The 13,111-nt window shown below is 37.7% G+C and overlaps 1 protein-coding gene across 2 annotated transcripts in view; it reads right to left on the bottom strand.

Annotated features, from left to right (window-relative positions):
• Positions 1 to 13,111, bottom strand: part of LOC110283639 (cysteine-rich secretory protein 2) — a 34,763-nt gene that overhangs the window by 9,581 nt on the left and 12,071 nt on the right. For both annotated transcript variants that reach the window (XM_021149045.1, XM_021149044.2), the window contains exons 7-8: positions 12,873 to 13,015; positions 12,344 to 12,441 (exon numbers count right to left, since the gene is read on the bottom strand). In XM_021149045.1, the coding sequence (XP_021004704.1) occupies positions 12,344 to 12,441; positions 12,873 to 13,015 (241 nt within the window). The remainder of the gene's footprint in view (positions 1 to 12,343; positions 12,442 to 12,872; positions 13,016 to 13,111) is intronic.

Raw genomic sequence — 13,111 nt, 5'->3', positions numbered from 1 at the left:
AACTCCTAAACCTGATAAACAACTTCAGGAAAGTGGTGTGATATAAAATTAACTCAAACAAATCACTGGCTTTCCTCTACCTAAAGGAAAAACAGGCTGAGAAAGAAATTAGGGAAACAACACCCTTCACAATAGTCGCAAATAATGTAAAATACTTTGGTGTGACTCTATCCAAGCATGTGGTTATGATTTTTATGACAAGAACTTCAAGTTTCTGGAGAAAAAAATCGAAGATCTCAAAGATGATGCTCATGGATTGGCAAGATTAATATAGTAAAAACATCCATCTGGCTGAAAGCAATGTACAAATTCAATGCAATCTCATCAAAATTCCAATTCAATTCTTCATAGAGTTAGAAAGAGCAATTTGCAAATCCATCTGGATTAACATAAAACCCAGGATAGCAAAAACTATTCCCAACAATAAAAGAACTTCAGGGGGGATGAATATCCCTGACCACAAGCTGTATTATAAAGAAATATCACTATATAGAACTACTCAGCTATTAAATACAATGACTTCATGAAATTCTTAGGCAAATGGATGGAACTAAAAAATATCATCCTGGGGGGAGGTAACCTAATCACAAAAGAACACAAATGGTATACACTCATTAATAAGTGGTTATTAACCCAAAAGCTCAGAATACCCAAGGTAAAATTTACAGACTACATGAAGCTCAAAAAATAGGAAGTTCAAAGTGTGGATACTTTGGTTCTTCTTAGAAGGGGAAACAAAATACACATGGGAGGGGATATATAGACAAAGTGTGGAGCAGAGAATGAAGGTATGACCATACAGAGACTGCCCAACCTGGAGATCCATCCCAGATACATAAACAGTAGAAACCCCACATACAGGTAGAAGCTGAACACCATGGTCAAGGAAGAAATAAAGAAATAAATTAAAGACTTTTTAGAGTTTAATGAAAATGAAGCCCAACATAAACAAACTTATGGGACACAATAAAAGCAGTACTAAGAGGAAAACTCATAGCCCTATGTGCCTCCCAAAAGAAACTAGAGAGAGCATACACTAGAAGCCTGACAGCACACGTAGAAGCTCTAGAACGAAAGGAAGAAAATTCACCCAAGAGGAGTAAACAGTGGGAAATATCAAACTCAGGGGCGAAATAAACCAAGTGGAAACAAAAAGAACTATTCAAAGAATCAACCAAACCAGGAGCTGGTTCTTTGAGAAAATCAACAAGATAGATAAACCCTTAGCCAGACTAACTAGAGGGTACAGGGACAGTATGCTAATTAACAAAATCAGAAATGAAAAAGGAGACATAACCACAGAACGTGAGGAAATCTAAAACATCATTAGATCCTACTACAAAAGACTATACTCAACAAAACTGGGAAATCTGGGAAATGGACAACTTCCTAGACAAATACCAGGAACCAAAGTTAAATCTGGATCAGATTAATGATCTTAACAGTCCATGCCCTAAAGAAATAGAAGCAGTCATCAATAGTCTCCCAACCAAAAAAAGCCCAGGACCTGATGGGTTTAGTGCAGAGTTCTACCAGACCTTCAAAGAAGACCCAATTCCAACTCTCCTCAAACTATTCCATAAAATAGAAACAGAAGGTACTCTACCCAATTCATTCTATGAAGCCACAATTACTCTGATACCTAAACCACACAAAGATCCAACAAAGAAAGAGAACTTCAGAACAATTTCCCTTGTAATTATCGATGCAAAAATACTCGAAATCCTCGCAAACGAAATCCAAGAACACATCAAAAGGATCATCCATCATGACCAAGTAGGCTTCATTCCAGGTATGCAGGAATGGTTTAATATACAGAAATCCATCAACATAATCCAGTATATAAACAAACTCAAAGATAAAAATCACATGGTCATCTCATTAGATGCTGAGAAATAATTTGACAAAATTCAACACCTCTTCATGATAAAAGTCATGAAAGATCAGTAATTCCAGGCCCGTACCTAAAGATAATAAAAGCAACATACAGAAGACCAGTAACCAACAACAAACTAAATGGAGAAAAATGCGAAGCAATCCCACTAAAATCAGGGACTAGACAAGGCTGCCCACTCTCTCCCTACCTATTAAATATACTACTTGAAGTCCTAGCCAGAGCAATTCAACAACAAAAAGAGATCAAGGGGATACAAATTTGAAAGGAAGAAGTCAAAATTTCACTCTTTGCAGATGATATGATAGTATATATAAGTGACCCTAAAAATTCAACCAGAGAACTCCTAAGTCTGATAAACAGCTTCGGTGAAGCAGCTGGATATAAAATTAACTCAAACAAGTCAATGGCCTTTCTCTATACAAAGAATAAACAGGCTGAGAAAGAAATTAGGGAAACAATACTGTTCACAATAGACACAAAAATATAAAATACGTTGGTGTGACTCTAACTAAGGAAGTGAAAGACCTATATGACAAGAACTTCAAGTCTCTAAAAAAAGAAACTGAAGATCTCAGAACATGGAAAGATCTCCCATGCTTGTGGATTAGCACGATTAATATAGTAAAAATGGCTATCCTGCTGAAAGCAATCTACAGATTCAATGCAATCCCCATCAAAATTCCAACTCAATTCTTCACAGAGTTAGAAAGGCAATTTGCAAATTCATCTGGAATAACAAAAAACCTAGGATAGCAAAAACTATTCTCAACAATAAAAGAACCTCTGGTGAAATCACCATGCCTGACCTCAAGCTGTACTACTGAGCAATTGTGATAAACACTGTATAGTACTGGTACAACGACAGACGGGTAGATCAATAGAATAGAATTGAAGACCCAGAAATGAACTCATACACCTATGGTCACTTGATCTTTCACAAGAGAGCTAAAACCATCCAGTGGAAAAATGACAGCATTTTCAACAAATGGGGCTGGCACAACTGGTGGTAATCATGTAGAAGATTGGAAATCAAACCATTTTTATCTCCTTGTACAAAGCTCTAAGTGGATCAAAGACATCCACATAAAACCAGAGAAACTGAAATTTATAGAGGAGAATGTGGGGAAAAGCCTCGAAGATATGGGCACAGGGGGAAAATTCCTGAGCAGAACAGCAATGGTTTCTGCTGTAAGATCAAGAATCGACAAATGGGACCTCATAAAATTGCAAAGCTTCTGTAAGACAAAAGATACTATCAATAAGACAAAAAGGCCACCAACAGATTGGGAAAGGATTTTTACCAATCCTAAATCTGATAGGGGACTAATATCCAATATATACAAAGAGCTCAAGAAGCTGAACTCCAGAAATTCAAATAACCCCATTAAAAATGGGGTACAGAGCCAAACAAAGAATTCTCAACTGAGGAATGAATACCCAAGGGCTGCAAAGCATGTGAAAAAAAATGTTCAACACCCTTAATCATCAGGGAAATGCAAATCAAAACAACCCTGGGATTCTACCTCACACCAGACAGAATGGCTAAGGTCAAAAATTCATGTGACAGTAGATGCTGGCAAGGATGTGGAGAAAGGGGAAAACTCTTCCACTGCTGGTGGGATTGCAAGCTGGTACAACCACTCTTGAAATCAGTCTGGTGGTTCCTCAGAAAATTGGGCATAGTACTATCGAAGGATCCAGCAGTACCTCTCCTGGGCATATACCCAGAAGATGTTCTAACTGGTAATAAGGACACTTGCTCCACTATGTTCATAGCAGCCTTATTTATAATATCCAGAAGCTGTAAAGAACTCAGATGTCCCTCAACTAAGGAATGGATCCAGAAAATGTGGTACATTTACACAATGGAGTACTACTCAGCTATTAAAAACAAAGAATTTATGAAATTCTTAGGCAAATGGATGTATCTGGAGGATATTATCCTGAGTAAGGTAACCCAGTCACCAAGAAGTCACTTGATATGCACTCACTGATAAGTGGACATTTGCCCAGAAACTTAGAATACTCAAGATACAATTTGCAAAGCACAAGAAAATCAAGAAGAAGGAAGAACAACGTGTGAATACTTCATTCCTCCTTAGAATAGGGAGCAAAATAACCATGGAAGACGTTACAAAGACAAAGTTTGGATCTAAGATGAAAGGATGGACCATCCAGAGACTACCCCACCTGGGGATCCTTTCCATAATCAGCCACCAAACCCAGACACTATTGCATATGCCAGCAAGATTTTGCTGAAAGGACCCTGATATAGCTGTCTCATGTGAGGCTATGCCAGTGCCTGGCAAATACAGAAGTGGATGCTCACAGTCATCTATTGGATGGAACACAGGACCCCCAATAGAGGAGCTAGAGAAAGTACCCAAGGAGCTTAGGGGTCTGCACCCCTTTAGGTGGAACAACAATATGAACTAACCAATATCTCAGAGCTTGTGTCTCTAGCTGCATATTTAGCAGAAGATGGCCTAGTTGGCCATCATTGGGAAGAGAGGCCCTTTGGTCTTGCAAACTTTATATGCCCCAGTCCAGGGAAATGTCAAGACCAAGAATTAGGAGTGGGTGAGTAGGGGAGCAGGGCGGGTGGGGGGGTGGGTACAGGGGACTTTCAGGATAGCATTTGAAATGTATATGAAGAAAATATCTAATAAAAAAATTGAAAAAAAAAGACAATGAAAAAAAAAGCCAATGGATACTGGAACCATAAGATACCAGTTCTCTACCTGGATACTCTAACACACCTGAAAAGCAAGATTCTGTCTTAAAATAACACCTCGTGAAGATGATAGAGGCCTTTGAGGGGGATATAAATAACCCCCTTAAAGAAATACAGAAAAACACAGGCAAACAAGTAGAAGTCCTTAAAGAGAAAACAAATCCCTTATAGAAGTAGAGGAAAATTCAATCAAGTAGTTGAAGGATTGTTTTTTTTTTTTTTCAAATGGTCCAAGACCTAAAAGTGGAAATAGAAACATTAAAGAATTTTCAAATGGAGACAACCCTGGAGATTAAAACCTTGGAGAAAGAACGGGAATTAAAGTTGCAAGCATCACCAATAGAATACAAAAGATGGAAAGGAGAACCTCAAGCACACAAGATACTGTAGAAGAAATTGATGTATGGGTCAAAGAACATGCAATGTGTAAAAAGTTCCTAACCCAAAACATCCAGGAAACGTAGGACACAATGAAAACCTGAGACTAATAGGAATAGATGAAGGTGAAGATTGCCAGTTCAAAGGGCCAGAAAACATCTTTTAAAAAAATCATAGAAGAAAATTTCCCTAACCTAAAGAAAGAGATGGCCATACATATATAAGAAGCATACAGAACAACAAATAGACTGGACCAGGAAAGAAAATTCTATCACTACATAATAATAAAAACTCTAAATGTACAGAATAAAGAAAGAATATTAAAAGCTGTAAGGGGAAAATGCCAAATAGCATATAAAGGCAGACCTAGCAGAATTACACCAGACTTTTCTCCAGAGACTATAAAAGCCAGAAGATCCTGGACAAATGTCATGCAAACTCTAAGAGACCACTCATGTCAGCCCACGCTACAATATCAAGCAAAACTCTCAATTACCATAGATGGAGAAACCAAGTTATTTCATAACAAAGCCAAATGTAAAACTATATTTCTATTAATCCAGCCCTACAAAGGATAGTAAAATGAAACTCCAACACAAGAAGGGTAACTACATGTAGTAAACACAAAAAAATTAATCATCTCACCACAAACCCAAAGAGAAGAGAATCACAAAAACATAATACCACCTCCAAATAACAAAAATAACAGGGACTAACAATCATTTAATATCTCCCAACATCAATGGACTCAATTCTCCAATGAAAAGACACAGGCTAACAGACTGAATACCAAACAGGATCCATCATTCTATTGCATACAAGAAACACACCTCAGCAAGAAAGACAAGCACTAACTAAGAGTAAAGATGGGGAAAAGTCTTCTAGGAAGGAGGTCCCGAGAAACAAGCTAGAGTAGCCACTGTAATATTCAATATCAAAAAGACTTTCAATTAAAAGTAATCAAAAGAGACAAAAAAGGACATTTCATACTAATCAAAGGAAAACTCCACCAAGATGAAGTCAAAATTCTGAACATCTATGCTCCAAATGGAAGTGCACCCACATCCATAAAAGAAACTTTACAAAACCTCAAAACACAAACTGAAACTCACACAATAATTGGAAGATTTAAACATCCCACTCTTGCCAATGGTCAAGACATTGATACAGAAACTAAACAGAGGCACAGTGAAATTAACAGGATTTATGAACCAAATTGAATTTAACAGATATCTACAGAACATTTCACCACAAAACAAAAGAATATACCTTCTACTCAGCAGTTCATGAAACCTACTCAAAAACTGATCATATCATCACACAAAAAATAAGTCTAAACCAATAAAAGAAGAATGAAATGATCCCATTAATCCTATTAGATCACTGTGAATTAAGTCTGGACAACAGAAAAACAACAAAAGCCCACATACTCATGGAAACCAAAAAACTCCCTACATGAAAACAAAGGCACAACATATCCAACTTTATGGTGCAATGAAAGCAGTGTTAAGAGAAAACTCCATAGCATAGCGCTAAGTGCCTTCAATAAAGAAATTGGAGAGACCTTAAACTTGACAGCATACCTGAAAGCTCTATAACAAAAAAGAAGTAAACACACCCAAGAGCAGTAGATTTCAGAAAATAGCCAAACAGGTTTGAGATCAATCAATTAAAAAAAAAAAGAGAGAGAACAGTACAAGAATCAACAAAATCAAGAGCTAGTCCTTTGAGAAAATCAACAAGATCAATAAATAGACCCTTAGCCAAACTAATTAAAAGGTACAGCTGGGCATGGTGGCACACGCCTTTAATCCCAGCACTTGGGAGGCAGAGGCAGGAGGATTTCTGAGTTCAAGGCCAGCCTGGTCTACAGAGTGAGTTCCAGGACAGCCAGAACTACACAGAGAAACCCTGTCTCGAAAAACCAAAAAAAAAAAAAAAAAGGTACAAAGATAGCACCCAAATTAACAAGATCAGAATTTAAAAAGGAGACAAAAGAAACTGAGGAAATTAAAAAAATCATCAAATCTTATTACAAAAGTCAATAGTCATTAAAATAAGAAAATCTAGATGAAATGCATGATTTTTCTAGACAGATACCACAGGCCAAAATTAAATGACGATCAGGTAAACTAAACAGTCCTATAACCCATAAGGAAATAGAAGCAGTCATTAAAACCCAACCCCACTCCACCCCCCAAAAGCCCAGGGCCAGATGGTTTTAGTGCAGACTTCTACTAGAACTTCAAAGAAGAGCTAATATTGATTCCTCAAACTATTCAACAAAATAGAAACAAAAGAAACACTACCTTATTCATTCTGTGACACCACAGTTACTATGATACCTAAACTACAAAAGACTTGAAAAAGAAAGAAAACTTCAGACCAGATCGCTTGTGAATATTAATGCAAAAATACTCAATAAAATTCTCACAAACCAAATCCAAGAACACATGAAAAACATCATTCATAACAAACAAGTAGGCTTCATCACCAGGATGCAGGAAAGATTCAACATACAAAAATCCATCGACGTAGCTGTGACTAGAGGATGGACCATCTAGTGATTGCCATATGCAGGGATCCATCCCATAATCAGGGCCAGATGGTTTTAGTGCAGAATTCTACTAGAACTTCAAAGAAGAGCTAATATTGATTCCTCAAACTATTCAACAAAATAGAAACAAAAGAAACACTACCTTATTCATTCTGTGACACCACAGTTACTATGATACCTAAACTACAAAAGACTTGAAAAAGAAAGAAAACTTCAGACCAGATCGCTTGTGAATATTAATGCAAAAATACTCAATAAAATTCTCACAAACCAAATCCAAGAACACATGAAAAACATCATTCATAACAAACAAGTAGGCTTCATCACCAGGATGCAGGAAAGATTCAACATACAAAAATCCATCGACGTAGCTGTGACTAGAGGATGGACCATCTAGTGATTGCCATATGCAGGGATCCATCCCATAATCAGCTTCCAAACGCTGACACCATTGCTTACACTAGCAAGATTTTGCTGAAAGGACCCAGATATAGCTCTCTCTTGTGAGACTAAGCCGGGGCCTAGCAAACACAGAAGTGGATGAACACAGTCAGCTATTGGATGGATCACACGGCCCCCAATGGAGGAGCTAGAGAAATTACCCAAGGAGCTAAAGGGAACTGCAACCCTATAGGTGGAACAACATTATGAACTAACCAGTACCCCGGAGCTCTTGTCTCTAGCTGCATATGTATCAAAAGATGGCCTAGTGGGCCATCACTGGAAAGAGAGGCCCATTGGACTTACAAACTTTATATGCCAAAGTACAGGGGAACCCCAGGGCCAAAAAGGTGGAGTGGGTGGGTAGGGGATTGGGGGTGTGGGTATGGGGGACTTTTGGTATTGCATTGAAAATGTAAACGAGGAAAATACCTAATAAAAAATAAATTAAAAAAAATAAAAATAAAAAAAATCCATCGACGTAATTCATCATATAAACAAACTCAAAGAAAAAAGTCACATGATCATCTCATTAGATACTGAGAAAAAAAGAAAAAAGAAAGAAAAGAAGAAAAAAACCTTTGACAAAATCCAACAGCCCTTCATGTTACAAATCTCTGAGAGATCAGGAATTCAAGGCACATACCTAAACATAATAAAAGCAATTTATAGCAAACCAAAAGCCAACATCAAATTAAATGAAGAGAAACTTGAAGCAATTAAAATCAGGGACAAGACAAGGCTCTGCACTCTCTCCTTATCTATTCAATATAGTACTTGAAGTTCTAGCTTGAGCAATGAGAACAAAAGGAGATCAAGAGGTTACAAATTGGAAAGGAAGAAGTCAAGGTATCAATCACAATTTGCGGATGATATGATAGTATACATAAACAACCAAAAAAAAAAAAAAACCTCCCAGAGAAGTCCTCCAGCTGATAAACAATTTCAGCAAAGTGGTGGGATATAAAATTAACTCAAACAAAGCAGTTGCCTTCTTCTACTCATAGGATAAACAGACTGAGAAAGAAATTAGGGACTTAACACCCTTTACAATAGCCACAAATAATATAAAATACCTTTTGTATCTAACCAAGCTAGGGGCATATGTGTATGACAAGAACTTCAAGTCCCTGAAGAAAGAAAATGAAGAAAAGTTCAAAAGATGGAAAGATCTCCCATGCTCATGGATTGATAAGATTAACATAGTAAAAATATCCATCTTACCAAAAGCAATCTACAGATTCAATGCAATCCCCATCAAAATTCCAGCACAATTCTTCACAGACATGGAAAGAGCAACTCTCAACTTCATATGGAAAAACAAAAATCCCAGGATAGCCAAAACCTTTCTCACCATTAAAAGAACTGGGAGAATCACCAATCCTGATCTCAAGCGGTACTACAGAGCAATAGTGATTAAAGAAAAAAAAAAGATATTGATACAGAGACAAACAGGTCAATTAATAGAACAGAATTAAAGACCCAGAAATAAACCCACATACCTATGGACATTTGATCTTTGACTACAAAGTAAGTAATCATAGAGTGCAAAAAAGAAAGCATCTTCAACAAATAGTGCTGGTCTAACTGGATGTCTACATGTAGAAGAATGCAAATTGATCCATATTTATCACCTCTCACAAACCTCCAGTCCAAGTAAATCAAGAACCTCAACATAAAACCAGGTTCACTCTATCTAATAGAACAGAGAGTGGGAAATAGCCTCATATACATTGGCACTGGGGAAATTTTCTTGAGCAGAACACCAGTGTCTCAGGCTCTAAGATCAATAACTGATAAATGGAATTTTATAAAACAGAAAAGCTTTTGAAAGGCAAAAGATGCAATAGGACAAAACAGCAACCTAAAGATTAGCAAAAGATCTCCACTCCCTCTACATCTGATAGAGGACTGATATTTATTCAAAATATATAAAGGACTCAAGAAGTAAGACTACAAAAAAAATAACCTAATGAAGAAATGAGATACAGAGGATGGCCTTGTTGGACATCAATGTGAGGAGAGGCCCTTGGTCCTGTGAAGGGACGATGCCCCAGGGTAGGGGAATGCCAGGGCCGGGAGTTGGGAGTGGGTGGGTGGGTGGGTGGGTGTGAGTTCATCCTCATAGAAGCAGGGGAAGGGTAGAGAATAGCAGATTTCCAGAGGGAAAACTGGGAAAAGGGGTAACATTCGAAATGTAAATAAATACAATATCCAGTTTTTTAAAAATGGGGTACAGGGCTAAACAGAGAATTCTCAACAAAGAATCTCTTAAATGGTTAAGAAATACTGAAAGAAATGTTTAATGTCTTTAGTCATCAGGGAATTACAAATCAAAACAACTCTGAGATTCCTCTGTTCAACAATCAGAATGGCTAAGATCAAAAACTCGAGTGACAGCCCATGCTGGCAAGGATGTGGAGAAAGAGAAACACTCTTCCATTGCTGATGGAATTGCAAACTGGTACTACCCCTCTGCAAATCAATCTGGTGTTTCCTGAGAAAACTGGAAATAGTTCTCTTTAAAGACCCATCTATACTGATCCTAAACATACACTCAAAAGATGTTCCACCAAACCACATTCTCCACTATGTTCATAATAGTCAGAAACTAGAAGTAATCAAGGTGTCAAGTGAAGAATGAATACAGAAAATGTGGTTCATTTATACAATGGAAAACTATTCAACTATTAAAAATGAAGACATCATGAATTTTGCAAATGAAGAGATGTAAATAGAAAATACTATCATGTGTGAGGTAACCAAGACCCAAAAGCACATGCATGGATTGTTCTCACTGATACGTGATATTAGCCAAAATTCACAGAATACTCATGATACAACTCACAGACCATAAAAAATTTAGCAAGAAGACCCAAGTGAAGATGCTTCATTTCCACTTGTAAAAGGGAACAAAATAATCACAAGAGGCAGATGGGAGGGAGAGATCTGGATGGGAGAGGGGAGGTGGAGGGGAATTGGGGGCAGGATCAGGTATGGGGGGAGAAAGGAGAGAAGCCAAGTGTGCCAGGAGAATGAATGAAAATATGCAATTTCTGGAAGTGGGGTCGGGGGAGTTTCTAAAAAGTCTCAGAGACTTAGGATGTGAGAAGCACCCAGAACTCAAATGGGGGAGGTGACCTTATCTGAAATGCCAAACAGTAGTAAGATGGAATCTGAAGAGACCACCTACAGTAGACAGACAGGGCCCCCAGTGGAGGCATTGGGTCACTGATCCACCTTCAAAATTTTTGACCCAGAATTGTTCCTGTCTAATAGAAATGCAAGGACAAAAACGGAGCAGAGATGGATGGGCAGGCATTCCAGTGACTGGCCCAACTTGGGATCTATCCCATGGGTGGGCATCAAACCCTGACACTATCATTGATGCTATGTTGTGCTTGCAGACAGGAGCCTAGCATAGTTATCCTCTGAGAGGCTTTCCCAACAGTGGTCTGAGACAGATGCAGATACTTAGAGCTAATCATTGGACTAAGGTCAGGAATCCCTATGGAAGGATTAAGAGAAGGATTGAAGAAGCTGAAGGGTATTACAACCCCATAGGAAGACCAACAGGGTCAACTAACCCAGACCCCTGGGAGTTTCCAGAGACTATGCCACCAACAAAAGAGTATATACAGTTGACTCAGAGCCTCCTGGCACATGTGTAGCAGAGGACTGCCTTGTCTGGCCACAGTGGGAAAGGATGCCCCTAATTCTGTAGACTCCTAATGACCCAGAGAAGAGGGATATGAGGAGGGCAGGGGGTGAGCATCCTTTCAGAGGTGAAGGGGAGAAAGATAGGTGAAGAACTCTAGGAGGGGGCAACATTTTAGATGTAAATAAATAAAATAATTAATTTTTAAAAATAAAAAATGTCTTGAAACAAAGAGAAATGAATATTTGAATAAGGAAAAAAAAGCTGAAATGAAGGTTTGTCACTCCCATATGCAAGCTAACAGCTTAAAAACCAGTGGGTCCACCATCAAACTTGTGCAGTCCTGGAGTGTGAAATTAGCAAAATAAATAACATGAAATCTTAAAGAAATCCACAGCATCAATGGTCCATGACTGAACCTGAGCATAGGGAAGGAAAATGGAAAGTGAGGACGTTATTTCCTAAATGTTGAAGGAGATCTTAGATCTTTACATTCAGAGCTGTGGAACTTCTCCTCTGACAAACTAAAGCTGTCTAGACCTTAAAAGTGAGAACCCTGACATTTGTCCCTCCCTTAGTGGGGCTACCTTTGCAACTCTGGTTTGCTTTATATAAGATATTTTATAAATTAGGTTGCAGGTAAAATTACACACATTTCATTTTGAAGTGCATACTTACATAGGACAGTAATGGCAAACATAGAAATATTTCAGGATTTCTTGATTGGGACAGTAAGCAATTCCACATCCAACTTTGAAAGATGAATACCAAATAAGCTACATGTCCATGGGAGATAAATTCATGGATTTTCATTAGAAAATTGGTAAAATACTCAAAAGTAACTATTAACATGTATAGCACATAAATATGTGGGTGCTACAGTTTATAACCTATACCTTGCAAAATAATTAACTTTTGTATTTACAGTAGTATATTTTCATTTTCAGGGTCTTTTTAAATACCTAAATATATGAGTTCACTTTTTATACATTTATAATGGCAAGATCTACTATATGCTTTCCTATCAGCAATTCTTCAGATTCTAGGCATAAAGTAATATTTCTTAATGTATCACTTCAATAACAGAACTATATAGTACCTACTCAGCCTGTCCCCTCAAACTGAAATTAGGAATAGGTCATATGTTGGTCATTACATTACCTGATAGGATGTTTGTAACTACGGCATCTTTGTCTGCTCTACTCACCTGAGTGTAATGTCCGACAGCTGAATTGGGTTTAGCTCCTACACCATAAACAAAATCTTCACTTTCATTGTACCAGCTTTGAATTACAGTTGACCAGAGGGTAGGATCAGTTGACATATAGAGATTCTCACCACATCTTATATCTGGGAAGGAATGTATTTATGAGCAAAACTAAAACTTTCAATGGCAAAATAAATTAACTATACAAATGCAAAATGCTGTACTTCAGTCATGGGACC

This window comes from Mus caroli, unplaced genomic scaffold (assembly GCF_978045245.1).
Source record: "Mus caroli unplaced genomic scaffold, Mus_caroli_1 scaffold_18, whole genome shotgun sequence".
Lineage (NCBI taxonomy): Eukaryota > Metazoa > Chordata > Mammalia > Rodentia > Muridae > Mus > Mus caroli.
Note: the sequence above shows the minus strand (reverse complement) of the source record. Positions and strands in the feature narration are given on the sequence as shown.